Below are 26,813 nucleotides of genomic sequence, written 5' to 3' on the forward strand. Positions count from 1 at the left end.
CCTGTCACGGAAATAAATTGTCTGTCTGTATGTCTATCTTCGTCAAATTCTGCATCTTCTACAAAGACATTCAGGTACTTACTATATATGGCACCATCCCACCTACAGCATACCTTTCATCTTTTAGAAGCAGCTACGACCACACTAACAATGGTTTATGTAACACACATAGGTACAGAAATACTTTTATCTATTGCATGCAGATAAGACGCCAGTCTCTGAACAAGACACAGTTTAATAGTGGATGGAATCTCCAAAACACGGCTATCTGACTGTGCATGCCAAGGAAAATAGACAACAAACCACTTCACGTTTCATTCATTCCATTTAATGTCTGCATATACCAAACTGGCAATATCAGACTTCGGTTATAAGAATGATGAAGTAATGCTTTAGAGAATTTTCAAATTACAAATAAAACAGGATTTACAGAAGTTGTATATTTTTTTTCCAGGTAATGAATTACAACATCATGATTTACAGGGATGTATAGCGTCAGACAATATGTACAATTTCAAACAAATCAAATTAAATATTCAGAAATTCCAATAGGTTTTACAATACATGTTGATGTTTTCACACAGGGAGAACCTGGTTCCTGCTACTGGCGATGTTCCTGATACACTGCACAACACGACCAAAGACAGAGTTGTGGCCAGGTGTGTCTTTGACATGTGATTTGGCAGCAGTAACGTCTGTGGGTTTCACTTTGTTTTTGAATGCGATAGATGCCAGTCTGGTACGGACACTGGTGATGAAACGCCTGAGCTTCCCGGCTTTAGGGGGCAGGGTCGGGGGCACAAGTTCTCCCTGGACGAAGATGGGTGGCGGGAGAAGTCGCGAAAGCCTGTAGTGGGCGGCGGCCGATGTGACGGCGTTGTGGATTTCGATGAGTGAGTTGCGCACGCTTGGGTGGCGATCATTGCTGAGGAAAAGTTTGGACATCTGTGTCCAGCCACAATCAACCTCTCTCTGTAACATCCACAGATGTCGCTTGCCTCTCTTGTTCTCAGTCACCTGTTATAAAGAAATAAACACACACATTGCACAGATCCATACAGTAAATCGTTTTCGATGACAAGCATTAACTTGACATAAATATGATGATCAATATTCTAAAAACATACTTGGCAAAATAAGTTTAAACCGTTAGGTGCAATGAAATATGTTACACAACATAATGAACAGGATCCTGGTTTCCCTACGATGCAGTTTTATTCCGGTCAAAACATCCTCATGTCGTAGTACTCACCTCATTTTCTTGGAGAATGGCAGTCCGGATCAGATGGAGCCAAAGGCGGATGGCGTCAAACTCATCCAGAAGTTCACTGGTGAACAGATGCTGCAGGTCTGGAAAATGAAATAAGTCTACAGTCTTAAATTACATCTCTTCACATTCAAACCCGCTGTCATAAAGCCAAACAGGAAGTTAACACAAATCACAACACAATTCAAATGTATTAGTATTACATTGGAATAAGTTTGAATAATGAGACGTTCGTTTCAATTATGCTTGCCTTTAAGCTTGTCACATTCCTATTTAACTTTTGCTTTAAGATTCCATGGAATCTGTTTCGGGAGATAATCAAGACGTTGGTATCAAATACTTATTAAAAAAATCTTTTCAGTTTGACAGCCTCAAGCTAAACTCTCCTTTATGAGATTTCAATTAAATATATACATAGAAACGCATGTGACTTATCTGATTAATTATTGCTAGTGAAGCGTTTGGAGAAGGAATACCAAAAATATAGATGAGTTCAATCATGAAATAAGTTTCTCGTTTTTAAAAATCACATTAACTGTAAAATGAAACTAACCTGGAGCTGTTCGTGCTCCTCGGAGCCAGTCGCGGCCACAATACGTCATTTTCAACAATTGCTTCAAGTAGATTCGCAAATATTCACTGAGCAAAACTGGAGCGTGTTGACATTACCGAATCAATGTCGAAGTGATTGTCGATGACGTCATGTCATTGTGACGTCACGTAATTGTGACGTCATAGTACCACGGGAGGTAATTGCATTCATTAAAGACACGAGTACCGCTAAATAAAACCTTGTACACGATGAAACACTGGCAGTTCCTTCATATTACAGGCAGTGGTTTTTTTTAGGATAACTGAATCCAAGTTCCCGTGAACAAGACACAGAAACTGTTCCACTTAAAATGAGGGGACATACATGACAGAACATGAGGTATCGCCTGTATATTGGACATAAGGGTGCAGGTGGCATTGTGTAGTTACTAGCGATCACTGTTGTTCTTGTCAGGCACACCTACTTCACACAGATTATAAATATCATGGACTCATTCGCCAGTATAGTTTTGTTTCACCACCTCCATCGCTCCTATCGTTAACTCTGCAGAGAATTACTCTCGCTTGAGAGAGTAATTTGATTGGATGTCTATTTTCAAAGTCCTGCCATTCTAGTCGGTCTGAAAACGAAGCTGTGGTAGCGAATCGGTCTGTGTTATTAATCAAATAGAATGGAAATATAACACACTTCAGGATGCGTTGGGCACGGTGATGCTCACTCAGCGAAGTCACTGAGCCGAGTCGTATTTTAGTCGGGGCGGTCGGGTGGCCTAGTGGTTGAAACGTTCGCTCGTCATGCCGAAGACCCGGGTTCGATTCCCGACATGGGTACAATGAGTAAAGCCGTGATATTGATGGAATATTGCTAAAAGCGGCGTAAAACCATTCTCACTCACTCATATATTTTAGTCACCTCCTACGATACGCGTGATCGAGGTACCGGGAATCTCTACAAACCCGGAATCCCACAGGAGTTCATATTGTTAAACGTTTCATTTCGTACACGAACAATGGGGTGAAGCAGTGACGTACGCCTGCACGGGCAGCATACGGCGGGTTGTGGTCAATCGGAACAATCAACATATCTTCGACTTTAGGGACAAATTTGTTAACAATGCCAAGTACTCGTGTTTTATCGTTCTAAAGTACATGTTAATTAAAATATTTTAATCTCAAGAAAACTATTTTGCTGATGAGTGTTGTCACACAGATCTTTTTTGTGTAAAATATGACAGATTTTACGAACGCTTTAGATGAATAACTTTCCACGAGACACGCTATTAAAAGATATTGTACATTTGACTTTCAGTCTAAACATATGGTCCATCTGTATATACCAGATATAGCATTATCATATGCCAAACTGTTCTATTGGATATGCTTTGGTTACATAAATGTGTTAAATTGGGTTTGAAGAGCGACTACTCATCTATAGACGGAACCCAGTCTAAAGCAACGTCGCCTGCGCAAGATGAAAAGAAACCCATTCGTTACCACTCGTATCTTTCCGTAAATCTCCGTCGGGTATTTCCGAATTACTCCGGAGTAACACGATTTGTGACGAATGAGGTTTTTATTGTAATGTTTGAACCCCTGCAAAGCAGTAAACTGCATTGTTGTCTCAGTTTCACTTAGAAGTAACATCTTTCATGAAGCCGTATCACCAAAGAAACGAATTTATGCTGAAACATGAAACATATTATTATCTATAATTATCAAAATGAACACGTTGTCAGTCAGCGAGGGTTCCGTGGTGTAGTGGTTATCACGTCTGCTTAACACGCAGAAGGTCACGAGTTCGAGCCTCGTCGGAACCTCTTTTTGCTGAAATTATTATTTTGAATCAACCTTTGACTGAGTGTTAATCTAGCAATATAGTATCTGAAATGAAACTATTTTAAGTATACTTTTGTGATTTAAAAAGCATATGTTTTTGATGCACTAAAGTATTGAAAATAATGACCGTCCCCTAATATGTTTGTCATATTTTTGGATGACCCTCACCAACTCCTTGTACACTTTCTTTCATGACCATCTATTAAAAGACAAATTGCATAAGCAATTTTTATTTTATTATGAAATGTCTATTATGTCGTGATCCTCCCCAAACATGTGTATTACTGTTTATGATCCTAGCCTAGAGACTGTCATACTTTTGGGGGGCCCAGGATTCCCTGTGACCCAACCACCCTTTATAAAAATGACCGGACCCAAACATCCTTGCTTCTTTATCTCAGACTCATTTTAAATAAAATATCCACTGTCTGTGCGTGTCGAATATGACTACTGAGTGTTTTACTGTGTACCGGGGATACACGTGTGAGCAACGACGGTTGGTTGGTTGGTTTGTAGTTTTACGCCGCACTCAGCAATATTCCAGCTATATGACGGCGGTCTGTAAGTAATCGAGTCTGGACCAGACAGTCCAGTGATTGATATCACGAGCATCGATCCACCAATTGTGATCGATGACATGTATCAACCAAGTCAGCGAGCCTGACCACCCGATCCCGTTAGTCGCCTCTTACGACAAGCATAGTCGCCTTTATGGCAAGAGCAACGATGGTAATTTTAAGTTACTACCACTTTCGAAAAATCTCTGACCACTAGATCTACTACCTTTGGTGATTGTCGCAGCCAATAGAAAGTTAAAGTGACCACCAAAACCTTGACTTCAACCTCTACGCCTGGTTCACTAGAAAGTAAACCCATTTGGCAACATTTACAATGTTCCATCTAATTGTCGTGTGCATATTTTGTCATGTCATACTTAATTTAAGTATATTCGAAACCGATAGAGTAACCAAATATTACCGGGCAGTTACCACTACTAAAATAAACACTAGAACGTGCTTCGATCTACTGTCTTACATCAGGAAGATCGAAAACAAACATTTGATGTTATGTCCATGTAAATATTGTAGGAATGTATGGTACGAATACTTTTTAAAATATGAAATCTGCTCCCGACTGTGAGGAGCTTGCGTTCGCGGAGCTCTCTATACTATCCTGTTTCAGTTTGTCCGAGACTACACGTGAGCAGAGGCCATAAAATAAAATTTATTTCATGGTCTCTTATGTCAGAAGGAACATGCATAGGCCCATTTGTTTCAAAATTAAAGCAATTTAGAACTGATTCGAGCCTGTGTTTTATGCTTTAGCCATGTTTTCTGACTTGATATAGGTCAATGGTAAGAATGTGTGTAATTAAAATATGACTTTATGATACTGGTTACTTCTTCATCTAAATGTGCTTACATTTCCTCTCAGATTTTCGGGTTCAGCTTGCTCTCAATGAAAGTCGTGAATATTGGTATATTTTATATTTTTCCGACCGCCCCCTCTGTGAAAACCTTGCAGATGAGAAACACAAAAATAAGTAAAGACGCCCTAAGCAATGTTGCATATATTCTCTTCTATTCTATTTCTTTCAGAAGGAATAATTAATTACACATATTTACCATAATGATAGCGCAGTGGTTTGGCTGCATGGGAAAAATCGCGTGACTTACCTCCCTTGACAAATATGGCTGCTTCCATGGCCGGGCATGAGATATCAAAACAATCTGTGTCAAAACAAAGTTTGACAAATGTCTTGATTTTTGTGATTCTCTTATCGATTGTATATATCCCTGCTAATTCAAAAGGGCCTCTGGATTTGATGCAGCATGCGCTGCCTCTGACCTTAGTTTATTGTGGAATAATTGCACTGAGCGAGCTGTTGTTTTGGCTTGTGACAAAACAAAACAAACATTTCAAGGCAAGTTACTCTTATTGATATATGACCAGAGACTACATACATATATTAATATACATACCCTTTTCTCCAGTTAGAAACTATTGAAGAACACATTAAACGTGTTGGAAGTGCAGGATTCCACGATTCCATTTAAGTGTAAAATTTAGATTGGGAAACATATCCCTTAGGTTAATCGGTTATAAATGTATTGTCCAGTCCCTTGTGGAGAGCTAGTGGTGGGTAACTATTCAGTCCTAAAACTAGCCTTATGTTAAAAACAGATTAACCAGAATAGTTCTTATTATTGAAAGTGTCTACACATATACATCATAAACATGATACAACTCATATACTGCCTAGAAATAGGGGTGAAACGATCCAGCAAGGTCACGATATGATACATATCTCAATACGCATATCTACTTCAAATCACATGGAAACATCTTGGCCTATAAATATTTCACAGCAGATTCAAAAAGAAAAGCTAGCTGTAGACACGTTTGTAGTGGCAATATTTAGTCGTGAACTTGAAATGCTGATTATAACTAATTTTAGGATATTTGACTGACAAAAATGCTGGAGCTTTTTAAACGAGTAGTAAGTAATTTATTTCAGCAAATGTATCATTTTGTATTGATACAGAAAAAAATGTATCGTGTATCGTATAGTCACATGAAAGCTCATGATGCACCAATGTATCAATTCGCCCCTACCTTGAACCAGTCAATAAACAGCTGCACAACAGCATCTCACTACGGCACTTGCATACTCACTCACATGTTGGATACTACTTAAGTGCTTTATGAGAGATGAGAATATCTGGTCATGCACTGCAGTAACCACTGTGGCAACAAGATCACTTGTATTCTCATTTCATACCAACAAACAATATATTAATTGAATAATTTCAACCTACAAAAGTTTCATTCCTTTAAGGGGGGCACGGGTGGCCCTCTCGTCTAAGGCGCTGTGATTCGCTCTGCAGAGTTACGTCCCTTTGGCATGCCAGAAACCTATGATTGTGGCTTCGAATCCCGGTTCACCCCAATTATGTTTCTAGGTTTGTCAACACCATACCCGTGCTCATGGGTTTCACCGAAGTGGTAAACGTCTGAGACCTGCATAACTCGGGCTCTCCTCCCACATTAAGCTGACATGTTGTGATATAACTTGAATACTGTTAAAAGCGGCATTAAACCAAACTCACTCACACTCATTCCTTAAATCTAGGACTTACTGGTTGTCTCAAGAACATTTGTCCACATGCTTTATTTTTAAAGTTTGCTTGTCTACAGTCAGTAATGAACTGATAGTTAGAGACAAAGAGATTTAACAGTGTACAGATCCAACAGCCTTGAGTCAGACAAGGCAGCCCACCCTATGGTATAAATGCTGTACATTACGATGCTGTAAACTGACATCCGTCCTGCTGCAGATCCTCCATGTTGTTCAGGGGGCGGGGCTGTTCGTGTCCAGCGTCCTGCTCTTCCATGCTGTGGCAGTCTTGTACGGAGCACCATTCACAGAGTAGGTGCACCATTTCTCATTATGGATGCTTTTTATATTTTTTGCTAACCATTTAGCAGTCGGGGATGCCTCTTATGGACCCCCAATTTTTGTAGTTTATCTTTATTTTTCTTGTCCATCAAAAGTAGAACACTTGGACAAAACAAGCATTATTTGAAAATATTTTGGTTGAATGTTGTTCTCAAGTGTGGCTTGATGTTACCAATTTGAATGGTGTTCATGGTGTTGTGAACTGTTTCGGTTTCAGTTTAAAGAGAAGTTTTTACAAATTTCTTTTTGCGTGACTGTCGACAATAACCAGGACGACAATGATGATGACATATCTGATCACAAGAACGACAATGATGATGACATATCTGACTACATTAGTAAAGTGATAAGATTCTCATCACTTGACATGGTTGTAAGGACAATGGGGGTGGTCAGGTAGCCTAGTGGTTAAAGCGTTCGCTCGTCACGCCGAAGACCTGGGTTCGATTCCCGACATGGGTACAATGTGTGAAGCCCAATTCTGGTGTCCCCCGTCATGATATTGCTGGAATATTGCTAAAAGCGGCGTAAAACCATACTCACTCACTCACTCACTGTAAGGACAATGCCCATCTGTAATACCAGTAAGCATAAGGCATCACACATGCTGTGTAAATCCCTGACTTGAGTATATGTGTTCATCTTCAGGGCCACAGCTGAGACATTTCACTTTGCGCTGTTGTTGTCAACAACGTCTGTACTGCCGGCATGTGTGTTCCTCGGACCACATCTCAACACTTGGATCAGGGTGTTCGCCCACACAAAGTAAGGCATCTTATTTGTATGTTTTACTCTTAAATTCCAGCATGTGTAAACAAAAATACATTCCCCTCCACCCTTTTTAAAATTTACGTCAGCCTGATAATCAATATAAATCACACTAATGGCAAACATAAATCACAAATTGAAGAATGATTGTTTTTTTACATATAAACTGTTATGTATGGTTTTAAAGTAGAAAAATTAGGCAGCACCATTATTTTGTTGTGGATATTCAATACATTCTGTTGTGTTGGAAGACCATGCCATATTTGTTTTATATGTCAGCCATTATTGTATCTTAGAATCAACCTTTTTTTTACCCAAAATCTATCTTGGCTTTAATTGACAGTGTTATCATGACATAGTCAATATTCCAATTTTGTGTATTGACATAACAATCTGTCCAAGTTCAGCCTTGTGGGATGGATTTGATCTAGTCATTAGGATTAGAAATGAATATCTGAATATATAATATATAGATATCTTGTAGGTTGGCATAGTCCTACAACAAATAACCATACTATGTGCATATTCAGTATATTTGGTGAATACTAATCTTTTGGTATTTCAGTCCTGATCTAGGGAAGGAGTCAGTGGTCTTCATAACCTCCATTGCCAGTGTGGTGGGGGCGTGGCTGGGGGCGTTCCCCATCCCCTTGGACTGGGACAGGCCCTGGCAGGTTGGTAGAGCAGGCTGACTGACTGACTGATATAGAAGATTTAACGTGCGCTTTCCGACTGCAGCGTATTTCGCACACGGGCCTGGCCAGACCATTTAGTGTATTCCGAGGAGGGTGAAAGTGGTGTGTGCAACACAAGAGGGGGCTTTTAGGGGTTGCTTATATCGATTTTTTGAAATTTTTAAATTTGGAATAAATGCCGAGGTGGGTGGAGGAGGGAACTAAGGGAGCCGGGTGAGGTGGGTGTTTGTATGTTTATTGGATTTTGGATTGGTAGATTAATTAGTTTTTAGATGCGCTTAATTAGGTCTGTTTTGATTAGGAATACGTCTAGGGCCTTGAAGTTTTCTAGTTTATTTTGAGGGTTTAGTATTTCATCTAGAGTAGGAACCTTATTTTGATTGAGGTTGGTTTGTAGTGTGGTTCTGTGTGTTTGGTAGTGGGTGCAGTGGATGAGTGCGTGTTCTGTGGTTTCGGGTTGTTTGCAGTGGGGGCAGTTTCCTGTGGTGTGTCTTTTAAGTTGTTTTAGGTGGTTATTTAGGTTCGTGTGTCCTGTTAGGAGTTTTGTAATTAATCTGTCAATTTTTTTTGAGGGGTGTAGGATTTTAGGTTTGGTTAGTGGTTTTCTGAGCACTTTTTTTATTTGGCTATTTGAGTTTTGATATTGATTATGCCATTTTTTGGTTATTTTTTGTTTGTTTAAACTTTTAATTTCTGATTTTGAGATGGGTAGGTTTAGGCTTATTTCTGGTATTTTGAGAGATGATTTACCTGCTTTATCGGCGCTTTCGTTGCCGTAAATTCCTACGTGGGCGGGGATCCACAAGAAGGTTATTTGTTTGCCTGCTTTTGTTAGGTCGTTGGAGCTTTTAAGTATTTGGTTTATTAATTTAGGTCGTTTTTTGGTGGTAGAGCAGGCTGAACAATGATCTTATATAGCCAGTGTGGTGGGGGCGTGGCTAGGGGCGTTCCCCTAAACCCCTTGACTGGGACAGGCCCTGGCAGGTTGGTAGAGCAGGCTGAACAATGATCTTTATAGCCAGTGTGGTGGGGGCGTGGCTGGGGGCGTTCCCCATCCCCCTGGACTGGGACAGGCCCTAGCAGGTTGGTAGAGCAGGCTGAACAATGATCTTATATAGTCAGTGTTGTCGGGGCGTGGCTGAGGGCGTTCCCCATCCCCCTGGACTGGGACAGGCCCTGGTGGGTTAGCAGAGCAGGCTGAACAATGATCTTATATAGCCAGTGTGGTGGGGGTGTGGCTGGGGGCGTTCCCCATCCCCCTGGACTGGGAGAGCAGGTGGGTATCCTAGATAAGCCATGATAATGATTCAGCATCATCTTACCCAAGTTTGTTGGTCACAACAAAATGGTAATCATCTAGAACATTCATCAATATGGTCTTTCCTCCCACAATAGGTGGAAGGGCTGTTCAAAGCGACAGTAATGTCAACTCACCAGTACCTCAGATCTGGGTTAGAATAGGTCTTCAGCAACCAATGCTTGCTGTTAACGGAGACTATGCTTGTCGTAAGAGGCGACTAACAGGGTCGGGTGGTCATACTCGCTGACTTGGTTGATGCATGTCATCGTTTCCCATGTGAGTAGCTTGATGCTCATGATGTCAATCACTGGATTGTCTGGTCCATACCCGAATATTTACAGACCACCATTATATAGCTGGATTATTGGGTGCGGCGTTAAACAACAAAAAAAACCCCCCAAAAACAAACAAAAGTACCTCATGTCGGTTGAAAGAGTTCTTGGGTGGTTGCAGTATGTGATCTGTCACCATGATGGTGTGGCAGTTAATCTCCTCACCTCTGTCACTAGTCCTCCCAGCCAATGATAATGCTCGATGTTCATGCATGTGTTTCAGGTGTGGCCCATCAGCTGTGTGTTGGGGACTCTGATTGGCTACTGCACCGGTCTGATTGTGTCAGCTGGTCATCTATACTACAAGTACACAGTTCTCAACAAGTACAAGCTCACATAGCCAGTATAGCAGGAGCATGTGTGTGGGTATATGCTGGCGTCCCACAGCCCAGGGCAGCATCAGGCCCCAATCGGAACCTCAGAGGCACAAGGTGTTTGTAACACCAGGAACATGACTCTCATATTGTCCATGGATCTCATAACGCGTCTCCAGGAATGGACTAGTTAAATTTTACTTTTGGGGTCGATTGGGGGCGGCGTATATCATATGAATTCGGAGTACACTAGGGAAGAGGAAATATACATATCTGGGGGACTGGTCATTTACTTGGGGAAGGGGATTGGTCTTGGAACTGTTTCATATTTTGCTGATGCCCCCATTTTATGTAACATTCTTCATTCCCCTTCCTCCATATAATAAATGAGCAGAGTTGCGTCCCTTTGGCACGCCAGAAACCTATGATTGTGGGTTCGAATCCCGGTTCACCCTGATTATGTTTCTAGGTTTGTCAGCACCATACCCGTGCTTGTGGGTTTCACCGAAGTGGTAAACTTCTGCGACCTGCATCACTTCGGGCTTTCCTCCCACATTAAGCTGACACGCCGTGATATAACTGAAAAACTATTAAAAGCGGTGTTAAACCCAACTCACTCACTCACTCACTATAATAAATGACACACACTCCTTAAATCCCACCGACCAACCACCAATAATGAATGACCAATCCCTAGGATTTTGTATATTATTTGTCAATTTATATTGGAACAGGGACTGCTTCCAGTCTAGGTTGGGAAGCTGTAGTGACTTCAGGGAGGAGTGATGAAGATAATGAGAGACTCAGGGTCATTAAAATAATGATACCATTCAAGGGAGAGTGGCGGAAAGATAAGTTAATGCTAATTTGATTATCATCATGATAAACTGTTTTAGCAATTTACATCCAAGGGATTGTCATGTGATACATTTGGGAGGATTTGTACTCATGTAGTAATGACTGTGTATTGGTTAGCCCAGTGATTAATGTGCTGCTACACACGACAAAGATCTGGTTTCCATTTCCCACATGGGTACAACGTGTTACCCTTTCATGGTGTCCCGACAGTGGATATTGTTGGAATATTGTTACAGTGGACATATCCTCCAACTTGTTGACAATTGTTTGAATCTCATAAAATGATTTGCAGCCATCCCAAAGACAGACCTATTAACATATTATTATTTGGAATAAAGGTACTTTTAATGGGTTGTATTTTGAACACTTGGTGAATATATGTGTAGATGCTAATGATGTGAATATTTGGAAGAATAACTTGTGTTTATTTTGTAATAAAAATCATTTCAAAACAGGAATATATATTGAATGGTTTTCTTTTACAAAACAATCTATCAGTGGACTTTGTTCTGGTAAACATCTATGACCGGCATCACTTCAGACTCTCCTCCCACATCAAGCTGAATGTAACTGAAATACCATTCCAAGCAGGCGGTGCCCCAACTCACTCACCGTTTGATCTCATATCCACCTACAAAAACCTATCAGTGTCACAACCCTAGATTCAGGTGAGGTGAAATACCCCACTCAGACACTGTATACTGACTCCGAGCCGACCAGTCCTTGTTTTAGCCCCTTAATGCCGAGCGCCAGACAGGGTAACAAGAAGTACCATCTTTTAACGTCTTTTGGTATGACGCGGCTGGGGATCGAACCGGCGGTCCCCTAGATTCAGTGTTTGGTCATTAGGAACAATGCTACTCTGAGTGACTCATGTGACTCTGTGGTATTCAGCTTCTACAACTTGATTATCATCTCCGGGTTTGTTTGTTTCTAAAAATGATCCCCCAAAACAGCCTGTGGGTGTGTCCAACTTTATAAGTATACCAGAACAAAGATGTTGATGTTGGCATTATTTCCAATACATTCTTTATTTGTTTGTTTGTTGACTGCCTCCGTGGTCTAGTGGTAGAGCGTCCACCCGGAGAGCGGAAGGTCCAGGGTTCGATCCCCGGCCGCATCATACCAAAAGACGTTTAAAGTGGTACTTGTTGTTACCCTGTCTGGCGCTCGGCATAGGACTTGCACATTCCCATATAGTCATTAAAACCTTGAGTCATCTGCATGACAATCTATCTTCGTAGAAACTAGGGCTGGCTATCATAGAAATCGATAATCATTAGGTAAGTATTGATCAATCATTGATAAATATGGGAAAGTAATTTGAGCAAATATGGAAAAAAGAGTCTGAAAGAAATCAACATATCTCACCCCACTGGTCTCGGTAAATCTAAACTTGTTTTCTTTAAAACAGTTTATGTAAGATATTATCAAAGACACAATTTTCATATCGATAATTGTTAATATTTCTTCCCATCGATGATAATTCCAGATTATCGATCTTTTTTTGCCAGCCCTAGTAGTAACCCTTGGTATATCCAGAGCTCCATGTTAGAGAGGACATCATTGTTCAATAATGCTTTTTTACTTTCATTTGCTGAAAAAATAGCTAAAATATCCAAATTGCTTATCATTTTATTTTCATAAAACAATATTGACAAAATAATTTAAAAATATAAAGTTAAAAACAGTTGGAAGTGTATTAAAAGCAAACAGTTGAACTCTGTGGAGTTGGCCCTTTATATCACACAGCACACTCTCCTCACACAAGTTGGCCAATCCATGTTGTATGTCCCTGGCAGTAGACCACATCACCTCCTATTGCAGGACTACTCCCAGCAAGCAGCACAGCACAGCACAGCACAGCACAGCATAGCACAGCACAGCACAGCACTGCCACCACAGAAGCAGTTGGAAGTAGGCTCAATATTCACGATTTCATGCAGCTAGATATTATTGTGAAAATATACTCTATCAAACTTCCTAATGCAGCTAAAGCTAGCTGTCATCTAAGCTAGCATGCAGAATTAACCCTATCACCAGACTCGGCCATCACAGAAATATGTTGCTATGTCCATACCCTACCTTTCATTATGCTGACGTTCAACTATTGCTGTTGCATTTGATTCTGAGCCAGGAATTCACAGGGTATTAAGAACGTGCATTTTATCACGTAAATCTGACGCAACTATAGTTCATTATGCAAAATCAGAGACCATATTGGTATATGGTCTCTGGCAAAATTATAGATAAATTCCGTATCAACCATAATATGGTTTAAGTTGGAATCACTGGAATCTGTTGATTCCGTAAGTAGAATCCACAGATTCTCATGGTGTCTCTGATACAGAACTGATTGGTCAATTATTTTTCCGGCATATATATTTCCACTGAACTTTATAGACAAGCGAATAGCAACCCATTCATTGTACAATGTTTCCTATCAAGTTGCCATTTCAAAACAATGTAGCTCCATTCTTGAAGACAATCAAAGCCTGAAACTTTTGATGATTATTTTCATTTTCTTACTTGGCGAATACGCCAATCTTGTCAGCTGATTGAATTTCGGTATGGGGTAACAACCATTTTAAATAATTTGTCCAACTATCACTACTACAATTATAATTAGTTTAAACTAATCATGGCTGATCTGCAGAATAATACTATAACTCAACACTCTTCATTGTGGCAAGAGAAATATACTGGCAACACTTTGAATGCAAATGCATAAATATTGTACCAACTAATGTGTGCAAATTACTAATCTAGATATTAGTGTATACAATCTAACCATTCCACTCTTCAGCACCCAAGACAAACTTTTCCAAAAACTACAAGTGGTTCCTCTTTCTAACAATGGATATAAACAGTATCTCTTTGGTTATATTATAAAATATACACAATTGTCAAAAGAAAACTTCACACTGACAACCATATCACAGTCATAACATTCTATAACAAAGTCAAGTCAAATCGTACACACACTTCATATCATACTATAACAAAGTTAAGTCAAACCATACACACACTTCATATCATACTGTAACAAATCATACAAAACATATACATTGCACACACGAGCAAATAGGGGAAACTATCATTCAAACGGAAGAAATTGTATGTTGATTAATATTTATATTCATATTTTACAAAATTGAATAAATTGAATAAATTTACATAAAATTTGCAAGACCTGTGTTTGAGGTCACATGGGGCTTCTACCCTTCGATGAAGCAGAATATGTATCAGGTCATAGCTTATTGTTGATACCAGTGTTGGCAATCATACATACGTTGTCAACGTTACGCATTGTTCCCAGCAGTTCTGAGCTTCAAGGCTAAAATTATGGTCATAATCTCATAAGGTTCAGACCTGTTATTATGCCAGCCCTGATATATGCACAAGCAGATTCATGAAATGAGACTTAACTTGATAAATACTCTTCAATTTTCTAAGAGTAAATCACTTCCCAAGACAAAGCAGCATGTCTTTTGGAATGAGTATGATGACGACATAACTGTTTCACTTGGCTCAAATATTCAAGAAGGAATGAGATGCGGATCTATATTAAGATGAGGACCCTGTCAGTCCCAGTTGTCCGTATGTACATGCATTGCTGTATGTATGTATTACCCTATTCGACGTAATAAGCGCCCCGCTCTAATAAGCACCCACGGCGATATTTGCTAATAAATTGGCAAGTGAACTATCCTAATTAGCACCCCTTCCAATCGATCAATGTACCAAGACTTACTTATTCGCGTATAATACGCACTTGTGTGTTACATGCAACCTTAATTATGGGTAATTAAATTCAGGAAAAATATATCTGTCGTATATAAACAGTTCAGGCCGTCAGCATAAACCACAAAATTTATCTTTTAACAGTAGTTAGTACACACCACAAAATAATAATTATCAGCAGAAGAAATACGTTTCTTCTGCTGACGTCACTTCCTGTTGGTGCATTTTCTTCTATTTCCTTTGATTATATAAAGTATGGTTTATAGACTTTCTGGTGACGTTGTATTACGGGAATAAAGGCTATAACTATTATTTTAGTTTTGTGGTGTGTTGATAACGTAGGTTTCAGTAAACTCTGTTTTTTCCACCAAAATAATATTCTAATAAGAGCCCCCTATTTCTAATTTTGAGAGCGCCCTGGGCGCTTATTATGTCGAGTACGGTACATGCACACACACCACTGCTAGCAGGAGAGGTAGATTGGTATTTCTGCTCATGTGCATGAATACTGACCTTCATTGAAACTATACTCTGTCACTAAACCCTGAAACTCTATTATGAGGAGTAATGGCTGATTTCAAATACTGTTGTTGTTCTGCATATATGCTCCACCACCACCCCCCTCAAAGAGTAGCATGGATGTTGCTTGGATGTCGTAACCTGAGTGTGTCGTCATCACTACCTGGCAGCAGTGTCACGTCAGATGACATCAAAACTATATCATCATCTCCTGCGGCAGCCATTTCTCCCAGACTCTCATCCTGTATGTCATGTGACCCTTGATAGTCATATGACCCCATAAATGACTTGGCTGATGTTTCGTCCTCGTCTTCTGGGGAGGAGCTGTCTGCTGCTGCTGCAGGAATGAAAACCAGCAATAGAGAGTGAGTGAGTGAGTTGGGTGTAACACCGCTGTTAACAGTATTACAGTTATATCGCAGCATGTCAGCTTAATGTGGGAGGAAAGCCTGAAGTGATGCAGGTCTCAGACGTTTACCACTTCGGTGAAACCCACAAGCACGGGTATGGTGCTGACAAACCTAGGAACATAATTGGGGTGAACCAGGATTCAAACCCACAATCAAAGGTTTCTGGCGTGCCCAAGGGATGCAATTCTGCACAGCGAATCGTGGCGCCTTAGTCGACTGGGCCACCCGAAAACCAGCAATAAATCAGAAACAGGAAAGTCAGTGCTAGGGAGTGATGTTACACCCCCCACTCAGCAACAATTGTGCTATAGGATGGGCCTGTAAAAATTTGAGAATGGACCAGACAGTCCAGTCATTGGTATTACCCATTATGAGAGGATCATTCACTTGAATATGTCCGATAATTTTAAAAATAACATTTCAAACTTTTAAATTTTGACATTACCAACCCCTAAATGAGGGACCTTATCTTAAAGCCTACCTCTAAGACATCACATACTAACCAAACAGCACACAAAAATCACCATTCTCTGTGAGTTGTATCTGACATACAAACTGAAGTATTGAAAGAAATAACAGACATTTATAAACGGAGTAATCTCACCTCTCTCCCGCTCCAACTGCTCTCGTATTCTCTGTCGCCTCACATCGAGCGACATCCTCCTCATCATCGGCACAAACTCCTCCTCCTCCACAGTGTCTTTCTGTGAGTACTGATACCATGACAACAACACCATGAACGACAGGAACATAAAGTTTCCCCCGATGCCACTCACAGCGCTCAGCTTGGGCCAGTAGAACATGTAATACCTGGGAAAAACACATCAAAGCTTGGATCACAACACACCCAGGAAGGATTTCTGTTGTCAATGGAAACTTGAATGATTCTAGTTCTGGCATACATGCTTTAGTAGGTGTTGCACTGCAGAAATTGCTTTGGTACTACGGTTTACCGAAAGAAAAATAAATTGACTATCATATTGAGATGCCAAGAGATAGGTAATATATAGTACTCCAAAGAAGTTAAGGACCACTCAAATCTTAACATATCAACACTGAGTGAGTTAGTATGGTTTTAGGCTGCTTTTAGCAATATTCCAGCAATATCACGGCAGGGACACCAGAAATGGGCTTCACACATTGTACCCATGTCAGGAATCGAACCCGGGTCTTCGGCGTGACGAGCAAACGCTTTAACCACTAGGCTACCCGACCGCCCCTAACATATGAATAATAGTAATATGAAAGAAGTGGATTGTCCTTAACTTCTTTTGAGTAGTATACATCACCTTACTTCATGTATAGATATTTGCTTTTGTAATGAATGGATTTGTTATCAGACTTGATCACTTAATGATACATGTATGCGTAAATGCTTAAACGAAAGAAGTCAAAATGGTGTTTCTCAGTAAAGCTTATTGATAATAAACAGTGAAGTATTTGCCTTGTAGTCGAAGGAATCAATTTCAAAGTATATGCTGAGCCTTCAACCCTTGTTTGACTATCACATACAAATATATTTTTCAAGAAAAGTTTACCTTAAACCAGTAAAATCTGCAAAGATCTTGATTTTGGAGGAGTATATATCTATCTTCTTGGTCTGTATCTGAATGACAGCTCCAACAGCGGAGTCAACCAGATCATCCACATAGTGGTTGAACAATTCAATGTCAACCACCTGCTTCTGTTCATCAAGTCCGGCCAGGAAGAAGGGGGCGAAAATGACTGTGTACATCGTCCTCAGCAGCACTGACCGGTAGTGCAGGATAGCCTGGATAGAATGAAGCATAAACAGGTGAGGTGAGGTGAGGTGAGGTGAGGTGAGGTGAGGTGAGGTGAGGTGAGGTGAGGTGAGGTGAGGTGAGGTGAGGTGAGGTGAGGTGAGGTGAGGTGAGGTGAAATTGGGTTTAACGTCTCGTCCAAGATTATTGCACTTATATAGCAACGTGCATGCACATGTGCGTGTGTGGCTGCTTGTACTTGTCCGGACTGATGCCGATTTATAGTGCTAGCACACTGAGATACCATGCCACAGTTTAACATGAATACCCCACTCAGACACAGTATACTGACTCCGAGCCGACCAGTCCTTGTTTTAGCCCATTAATCCCGAGCGCCAGACAGGGCAACAACAGGTATCATATTTTAACATCTTTTAGTATGAAGCGGATGGGGATCGAACCCCGGACCTTCCACTCTCTGGGCGGACGCTCTACCTCTAGACCACGGAGGCGGTCGAAGCCAAAACAGTGAATCTCGTTAGTCAACACCCTGGTAATCTGAAACCCCAGTCTTCCAGACAATTACTGGCAGGAACATCTATATATATATAGCTGAATGGACATAATAAGCCGTAATAAATTAATCATTAGATTTTCATCCCTGCCTGTCTCAATACTAAACACCCAGCAGGGATTTATCCAGGGTCTAAACTAAGTGCACCTGGCAAGTGAATTGGGAAAAAAATTGTTATTGTCTCTAAGTAAATATTTTAGATATTCAGAGGTATTTAAACATTGTATTTTGAGACATTGCTATTTGTTGGTCCTATCATCAGTGAATTACAGGTTATCTCTGCACTGCCATAAAATGTATTAGTTACATTCCATATATTTTAACTGAAATTTTTAATTCCAGTTTAGGAAGTTTTAATGACACCAGCTGCACACTTTGGGCAGGTCTAGATAAATCCCTGCCCTCACATCAATTTGTTGTCCCCAAGTTCCTACAGATGAAGAGAATCATTCTGTCTGTTCCCATCTCTCTTTACTTGATGAAGAATGCCATAGGCGTAGTCCTACGAAACATTTATGCATCCTACGAATCACATGTCAACAGTTAATGTACACAGATGCCTTGAACAGTTTGTTACAAAATCATAATGATAGTTTAAAAATACTATGCATGTAATAATTTGGATGAAAACCTAATAAATTTTTTTTTTGTGGCCTAAAGATGGTTTGATGAGTATCATGCACATCTACTCACAGATCTGTCCGACTGCTGGATCACTTTTCCGGTCTTGTCATACATCTGCAGCTGTACCATGAACATACCTGTGGACAGTGAGTTAACCAACAATGACATACCTGTGGACAGTGAGTTAACCAACAATGACATACCTGTGAACAGTGAGTTAACCAACAATGACATACCTGTGAACAATGAGTTAACTAACAATGACATGCCTGTGGACAGTGAGTTTAACTAACAAAGACATACCTGTGGACAGTCAGTTTAACTAACAATGACATGCCTGTGGACAGTGAGTTTAACCAACAATGACATACCTGTGGACAGTCAGTTTAACTAACAATGACATACCTGTGGACAGTCAGTTTAACCAACAATGACATACCTGTGGACAGTCAGTTTAACCAACAATGACATACTTGTGGACAGTGAGTTTAACCAACAATGACATACCTGTGGACAGTCAGTTTAACCAACAATGACATACTTGTGGACAGTGAGTTTAACTAACAATGACATACCTGTGGACAGTGAGTTTAACAAACAATGACATACCTGTGGACAGTCAGTTTAACCAACAATGACATACCTGTGGACAGTCAGTTTAACCAACAATGACATACTTGTGGACAGTGAGTTTAACTAACAATGACATCCCTGTGGACAGTGGGTTTACCCAACAATCACATACCTGTGGACAGTGAGTTTAACTCACAATGACATACTTGTGGACAGTGAGTTAACCAACAATGACAAACATAAGCATTTCATCCAATTCCTCTTTTCCATGCAAACTATTTAGATGCACAAAAACGGTCTACCATTGTAAACTGATTGAACCTCCATTATCGTGTGGTTCAATCAACCGAATCCCATATTTTAGTTTGAATGTAGAGATTCCACTTTTTCTCGCCGAGTCAGAGTTACATGTGCAGTAGAACTTCCATTATTGGCTGGGGAACTTGGTCATGGGATATTGGCTGCAGGATAATAGTTCTAATAGAGAACTACTGGATCCCTTGGCCCAGCTGCATACATGGTTGAACTCTGGTGCCATGCAGATAAGATGAGATGAGTTTTACCTGTACCTCGGTTGGTTGGGGATTCCGGCATCTCAAGCTCCAGGTATATCCTGTATGCCTGGCCCTTGTGGAGGATCTGGGAGAGAGCAATAGAACATCATTCTTATTATCAGCGTTCGAAATACCTGCCTGCCCGACCGTCCGAGATGGGTTGATTTCAACTCGGGCTGCCAGATTTTCAAATCCCCCTGCCCGACGGTCGGGTTATATTTCATATGTGAAAATATTCTAAATATTTCCCGATGATAAGCATTTATTCACATGTAAAGATGAATGATAAAATGTAACCAAAAAGAAACCCTGTTAGCTTTGAGACAACCTAAAATTTAGGCCATATTTAGGAATAAGGATATTTACATGATGTATTCTAGGATATTAAATACAAATCTGACCTAAAAAGTGTGTCTATTTCTTTTCTTGCATTACTTCATGTTCAATGAATTCGATTTCAAGTTTTAATTAAATTATCCTGAGAAACATTTGATTATAGTGGGCAGGCAGGTTTTGGTCAGGGCTGGCAAGTATTTCAGCTAGCCAGTCCTGTGGTCTGGCTGAAATCTTTGGGAGTTTCATACCCTGTTATTATCTGTTGTCTTGTTCTCGACACCCTGAAACCACTTGCACAATAAGACATTAGCACTACAGCTATTGTAAGTCTTTGTTAAAATATAGGTGTTACAATAGTCTTAAAGCATCTTTCTGTGTAATTGGTCCATTCGTTTCTACTACCCTTGACTCATTCGCTATCATCATGATCAAAGCGTTGTTTTCAGTGGTTTGAATGACACAATACTAAAACTAAACATCCAGTCCATCCTCTATACTCCAGGGCTCACATTTTGGTAATCCTACACTAACCCCTGCATCCAATCACATGTTTCTCCCAATCTCAAATTACCAACCCTTGATTTTCATTAACATTTTACCGACCAATCAAATTTCGAGACAAGGAAAAAGGAAAGGGAAGGACTTGCCACCACCTATTAATGGACAGGAAAATATCCTTTCTGTTAGAAATATTGTGAGGGCTTTCTTTTGCACGTCAGTCAGTTTTGAATTTTTCGCAAACTCTATCGTAATCAATGTGACTGGCCACCAAGTTGTTGCTATCGCCAACCCAACATTGAGGCTGGTTTGCACCTCGCATTCTGATTGGTCCAAATGGTTAGAATAAGTAGCAAATCAAATTGGCTAATTGAGGGGTAGGTCCAAGGGTTAGTGTAGGTTAACTGAAATGCGAGCCCTGGAGATACAGAGGATGCATCCAATCAAGTTATACTGTTGTTATGTGGATGAAACAAGCGTCAGTAGTCACCTTGTTACAACCCGTCTCAAAAACAACTGCGAATGTTTTGTCGCTAAGTACATCCCTCCCCTGTTTGATACACATTAAACCTTTGTTCCAGCTAAATGTTCATTAATAGCCTTCTGAGGGTAGACTTCTGAGGGCACTATTTTGGTCGCCAAACCGGAACAAATATTTTTACCTTCTTACGTAAGTTGTTGAATAAAAAATGGTCAACGAATGTGCAGTTTGTTATAAATGGTCGAAGCAAGAAGATTTGTAGGCCGGCATTTTCCTCCTGCATCCTGTCTGTAGATCAATATACTTTCTTACACAGACAACACAGGGGGTTTCCAGGGGGTGTAACCCCCCTTGTCGACATTTATAGTAGAAAACGGTGGATAAAGGGCGTGGAAGACAGTAGGGTATAGGATACTCCCCTTTACAAATGTCTTAAAGTTAAAAACGGGGCGAGGTTCAACTAAATCCCACTACAGTAAGTTCATTCAAGAGTGCAAATTCATAGAAAAATGATTATCGATACTTCCTCATTCAAACAAATCATTAGAGGAAACTGAATAAAACGATAAACTGAACATCTGAAATAGTTATTTCAAAATAACTGTCATACATTCCCTTATTCGTCCCACACCTAGGCAGAAATGCCTTTACTGCTTCTATATTATGTGTATAATCCCCATGCAGTTTCTGAATTTACAAATTCTACAACATGAACAATGTGGTGTTTTGTAGTTACAAGTCCATATGAGGAATGTCACATGATCAGGTATGTGATAGACGTGATCAGACGCATGATAGCGTGTGCACCTTTATATACAAGCAAAGCTGCCTTTGGCAGCTTCTGTACTGAAGATGTCGAAGGCAACGTTTCCCTTATTGAAACTGACAAAGTGGCGACCCAAATGCTGCAGTTGGGTACCCCCAGCTTCTGATTTGATTGGTAATATTGAGAGCTAGTTCATACGAGGCTGCATATTTTGAATGTAGATCTATAACTTGCATTCAGATAAGGTTGTTGAAGTGATGGGGAAAAAAAAAGAAGTAGCCAGCAGTCCTGAACTAAAACAGACTGATGTAACTTACTTCTTCTCGTCCATCTTTCCCAAATGTTAGGTTAGCTTGTGGGAATGTACACATCCCAACTCCCTCCGGACACACACTGAAGCACAAAATATACATCATACATGAAGAGTATCACTACAGTGTTTCACAACAAATGGGACATAGTTTTGTTTTCAAGCTGCTTTTGACATGACAGGTTATGTGTGTAAAATTAGTAATCATGGGGGGGGGACGGGTGGCCCAGTCATCTAAGGAGCCGTGATTTGCTGTGCAGAGTTGCGTCCCTTAGACACACCAGAAACCTATGCTTGTGGGTTCGAATCACGGTTCGCTCCTAGGTTTCTAGGTTTGTCAGCACCATACTCGTGCTTGTGGGTTTCACCGAAGTGGTAAACGTCTAAGACCTGCATTACTTCGGGTTTTCCTCCCACATTAAGCTGACACGCCGCGATATAACTGGGATACTGTTAAAAGCAGCATTAAACCCAAATCACTCACTCACTAGTAAGTCATGTGGTGTTTAATGTCATAGCAAGGAGGCTCACAGCTAACACAGATGTCCAACAAAGTGCAATCACACATGGAACACACAAACCTGTGGCTGAAATTGTGAGCATGGAGCCGCACTGACTGCAAACACACAGCCATCCAGATTACAGCTAGTTGTTGTGGCAATGTCATATTGGGTTGTTGTGGCCAAGTCAAACAAAATATGACCAACTGACAAAAAAATCAGACCAGACAATCCAGTGATTGAGATCATGAGCATTGATCCACACAACTGGGATATGATGACATGCATCAACCAAGGTTGCTGAAGACCAAGATCTTCATGGGTCCCGTATGCTGGTGTGTTTTTGGTTGTAATTGCTTATAACAAAAACAGATGACCAGTTTAATCAACTACACTGACAAATAAGAAAAGCTTTTTATCAATATTAATAACAACATATCAGCCCAAAGATCTAACAATTCAGAAGCTGCTTGGCTCCTCTAAAAAAGACACCTTTTCCAGTCTGAACCTTATGTCTATATTGTACTTTACAGTACAAAATAAAACTTGAGTGAGTGAGTGACTTTGGTTCAATGCCGATTTGAACAGTATCTCAGTTATATGACGACGGGTCAGCTTTATGTGGAAGGAAAGCCAGAAATAATGCAGATTTTACATATTATCCACTTTGGTGAAACTCACGAGCATGGGTATGCTGCTGAGAAACCTAGAAATATATTCGGGGAGGACCTGGATTCAAAACCATGATCGTACATGTCTTGCACCCATAAGGTACACAATTCTGCACAATTAATTGCATCGCCTTAGAAGACTGGGCCACCTGTACCCCAAATAAAAAATGAGTTGTTTGTTGTTTAACGCTGCACTCAGCAATATTCCAACTATATGCCAGCAGTCTATAAATAAGAGCCTGGACAAGACAATCAAGTGATTGACATCACAAGCATCGATCTACGTAATTGGGAAATGATGACATGCAACCAAGTCAACAAGCCTGACCACCTGAACCTGTAAGTAGGCTCTTACGACAAGCATTGTTGCCTCTTTCGGCAAGCATGGGTTGGTGAAGACCTATTCTTTACCCAGATCTTCATGGGTCTAAAAAATGAGTCGTCAAAACAAACAAGAAGTACTAGGAGTAAAGTGGTAAGAGTCAAATGACTGCTTCGCACTGCTTGACATTGCATGTAATATGGAAGTACGTTTCAGCCCATTTTACTTGATTGTTCACTGATCAAAATATCAAAGATTAGGAAAGCATTCCTGTTTTGTATCTTTAATTTGTCATTTCACTGTTCTGGCAGTTTTATTTGACCGATTCAGACTTCATAAGACATTTTGATATGATCCTAACTTTACAATTGACAGTGTCACATTTTCAATGTTAAAACTTATGAGAAAGCACAACTGATCCGCATCCTTTTTTCAGTCCCTGAAGCAGCTAACTCTACAAAATATTTTGGAAAACAGTACAGATGGCAAAAGATTAACATAAGAAATTTTGATAAGAAGACCTACACATCTTTGGCAAGGTCAAGAGTTTGTCTGTTGCTCAATGTCGCAGTCAGCAATATTCCAGCTATACAACAGCAAGCTGTAAATAATCAAGTCTGGACTTGACAATCCAGTGATTGACTTCAATCCACTCATTTGGAATCAATTTCCATCAATCAAGTCACCAAGCTCAGGCTCACCCGAGCCATTTAATCGCCTGTTACGACGAGAAGAGCAATGATTGATATTGGCCTCACTTGAGTCTGTCAAGTGTTTCCTCATCTAAATCATTGTTGTCTTCATCTAAACGTATGCAATGGACATCCTCGACCGGATTTGACCCATACATGAACAGTTGACTCATGAGGCACCTGCTCAATCACACGAGTTGACAGAGCCAAACCGAAACAGTCAGATGCCATATTTATTTATGTTATAGTATGCAAATTAACTATGACAACAATGGCAACATTGATAATGGCCTGTCGTTTTGCGTAAAAGCATAGCACTACATTTCTATGACTTAGCTACAGCTAAGGTTGCTGTGGACCTATATACTTACCTGGAATTGAATAGGAGTTCAATAAGTAAGAAATCATAACAATAAAAACTCACCTCAAACATGACAGCAAATAATGGCATAGGCTGTTGCATGACAAATATGAACATAAACTTTTAAGTATGAAATACTTACTCGAATTTGAAGTAAACAGGTCTGATGTGGGATGCACTTGGCATGTAGAGCCAGTAAAAACTGGCATAGAAGAATATTGACAACCATAGTATAGTTATTAAAATACCGATTAGAATAAACAAACGGATAGCAGTGGTCTTTAGTTTAGAGAAAGCAACTTGCAAAAAGATGCCTCCCCAGTCGATAATGTTTCCAAAGAGGTCGATAACCATTGTGGATCAGATGACTGAGCATTGTTGTGTGTACGAAATAAATATAACCTCGGCAACCTTTAACCTAGTCCCTTACACCATCAAACAAAATCCACGATGTGGCTTTTGAAATATTATGAAACATAATATTTGACTAATATTTATTGTAAACGTAATAAGTATACTTATGTAATACACTCAATCTATTACTAGCATTGTTTTAGCCCAGCGATCTTCTTGGAAATGGTGTAAGCGTTTTCAACTTGCGGAAACCGCGATGCAATATGGGAAACAAAGATACCGCCATATTTGTTAGTCACATTGCTAAATAGACATTTACCCTCAAAATCACTTTAACCAAGTGTTTACTCTACGAATGGGCAGTTGATACCTTGATAAAGGAGGGCTATCAGGTAAACAATATAACGAATAAAGTCATAGAACACACAACGCATTTGACTAACGCATCAGTTGTATTTCCTTGAAGTTCCTATTTTGATTCTTGGAAAATTTTGCTAAGTTTGATGTGAGCTATGAGACAGTAACTGTATTGTGGACTTGCACGTGACATAAGGAAAATTGCCCCGAGAAAACTAGTGCTCGCCCAAATTTCAGCACTATTTCATTATGCGCAATCCTTATCAGACAGTTTTACATAGCCCGTGTCCGTCGTCCAATCTGTCGCGTTACAGTTTACACATCCAAAGCGTCCCAAGTCGAACGCTTCCTAAACAGTCCGAACCATATGTTGAAATATGTACCGCTGACTTAAGCTGATTGTTTTTGGGAGTACCTTTTCGGATTCCAATTAACATTTCCATCTTAAATCTAGGCAAGGCTAATGACAACACTCACGTTATTATGGATGCTAGCACACACTTTATTTCCGGTTTTTAAGTGATTAGCATTAATAACTAGCGTTATGCACATGCAGACACATGTCATGTTTCACTGTTATGCTGTAGTTACACTCTATGCTTTTGCATATTATGAGTAATGTTGACAACTGATGTTTCAGCATGGCCCAGGGAAGCAGTGGGCAGAATCCCTACCCTGGGGTCACCTCCCCGATTAGCCTGGCTGAACCAAAAGCTTTTGACTTAGAGCTTTCTCTGAAGTTGGAGGAAACTCTTAGGCCTTTTGGGGTCTTCGAGAGCGAAGAGGAGCTGGCACATCGGTAGGAAAAACATCTTGTGACTTTTTGTTGTCTCATGTTAAGCTAATTTATTTTCACATTCAGGCCATTTTACCATTATGCTCTCCACTGCTTAAAGGGAAACAACCCTCCTACTTTCAATGTATTGAAATAAGGCTGGGATTTTCTTTGTGGATTCAAAAGTTGCTTATTATGGACTATAATTTTGACCGGTTTGACTTGTTCTGCGCTCTTCTCTCTGCACTGTGCAAAGCGACGGCTATTAGAGGATTGAAGAATGAGAAGC

At 40.2% G+C, this 26,813-nt stretch overlaps 4 protein-coding genes and 1 non-coding gene across 7 annotated transcripts in view; 3 read left to right on the forward strand and 2 right to left on the reverse strand.

Moving 5' to 3' along the window:
* Positions 1-480: 480 nt before the first annotated feature.
* Positions 481-1,945, reverse strand: LOC124140965. The gene is made up of 3 exons (XM_048403638.1): positions 1,821-1,945; positions 1,253-1,350; positions 481-1,017 (listed from the first exon to the last, which is right to left on the reverse strand). Exons 1-3 carry the CDS (start codon positions 1,867-1,869, stop codon positions 577-579), a joined length of 588 nt encoding a protein of 195 aa, XP_048259595.1. The 5' UTR covers positions 1,870-1,945; the 3' UTR covers positions 481-576.
* A 1,618-nt stretch (positions 1,946-3,563) lies between these two features.
* Trnav-aac lies at positions 3,564-3,636 on the forward strand. Its single transcript has one exon. It is a non-coding gene; the product is annotated as a tRNA-Val (tRNA).
* A 1,703-nt stretch (positions 3,637-5,339) lies between these two features.
* Positions 5,340-11,040, forward strand: LOC124140964 (phosphatidylinositol-glycan biosynthesis class F protein-like). Its single transcript, XM_046508810.2, has 5 exons — positions 5,340-5,579; positions 6,994-7,085; positions 7,764-7,880; positions 8,449-8,557; positions 10,434-11,040. Exons 1-5 carry the CDS (start codon positions 5,346-5,348, stop codon positions 10,548-10,550), a joined length of 669 nt encoding a protein of 222 aa, XP_046364766.2. The 5' UTR covers positions 5,340-5,345; the 3' UTR covers positions 10,551-11,040.
* Positions 11,041-13,003: 1,963 nt separating this feature from the next.
* Positions 13,004-25,460, reverse strand: LOC124140963 (seipin-like). Of its 3 annotated transcripts, none has more exons than XM_048403641.1 (7): positions 25,181-25,460; positions 22,500-22,575; positions 20,117-20,186; positions 19,044-19,111; positions 17,594-17,826; positions 16,660-16,865; positions 13,004-15,982 (listed from the first exon to the last, which is right to left on the reverse strand). In XM_048403641.1, exons 1-7 carry the CDS (start codon positions 25,390-25,392, stop codon positions 15,750-15,752), a joined length of 1,098 nt encoding a protein of 365 aa, XP_048259598.1. In that variant the 5' UTR covers positions 25,393-25,460; the 3' UTR covers positions 13,004-15,749. The 3 variants fall into 3 exon arrangements, with proteins under 3 accessions (XP_048259598.1, XP_048259597.1, XP_048259596.1); XM_048403640.1 differs by having other exon boundaries at positions 13,004-15,979; positions 20,111-20,186; XM_048403639.1 differs by having other exon boundaries at positions 20,111-20,186.
* A 189-nt stretch (positions 25,461-25,649) lies between these two features.
* The window catches only part of LOC124140962 (poly(A) polymerase type 3-like), a 30,319-nt gene continuing 29,155 nt past the window's right edge, over positions 25,650-26,813 (forward strand). Inside the window, exons 1-2 of the mRNA XM_046508806.2 lie at positions 25,650-25,784; positions 26,390-26,548. Coding sequence (XP_046364762.2) covers positions 26,391-26,548 — 158 coding nt within the window. The 5' untranslated portion in view covers positions 25,650-25,784; position 26,390. The remainder of the gene's footprint in view (positions 25,785-26,389; positions 26,549-26,813) is intronic.

This window comes from Haliotis rufescens, unplaced genomic scaffold (genome assembly GCF_023055435.1).
Source record: "Haliotis rufescens isolate VD_foot unplaced genomic scaffold, xgHalRufe1.0.p SCAF_3, whole genome shotgun sequence".
Lineage (NCBI taxonomy): Eukaryota > Metazoa > Mollusca > Gastropoda > Lepetellida > Haliotidae > Haliotis > Haliotis rufescens.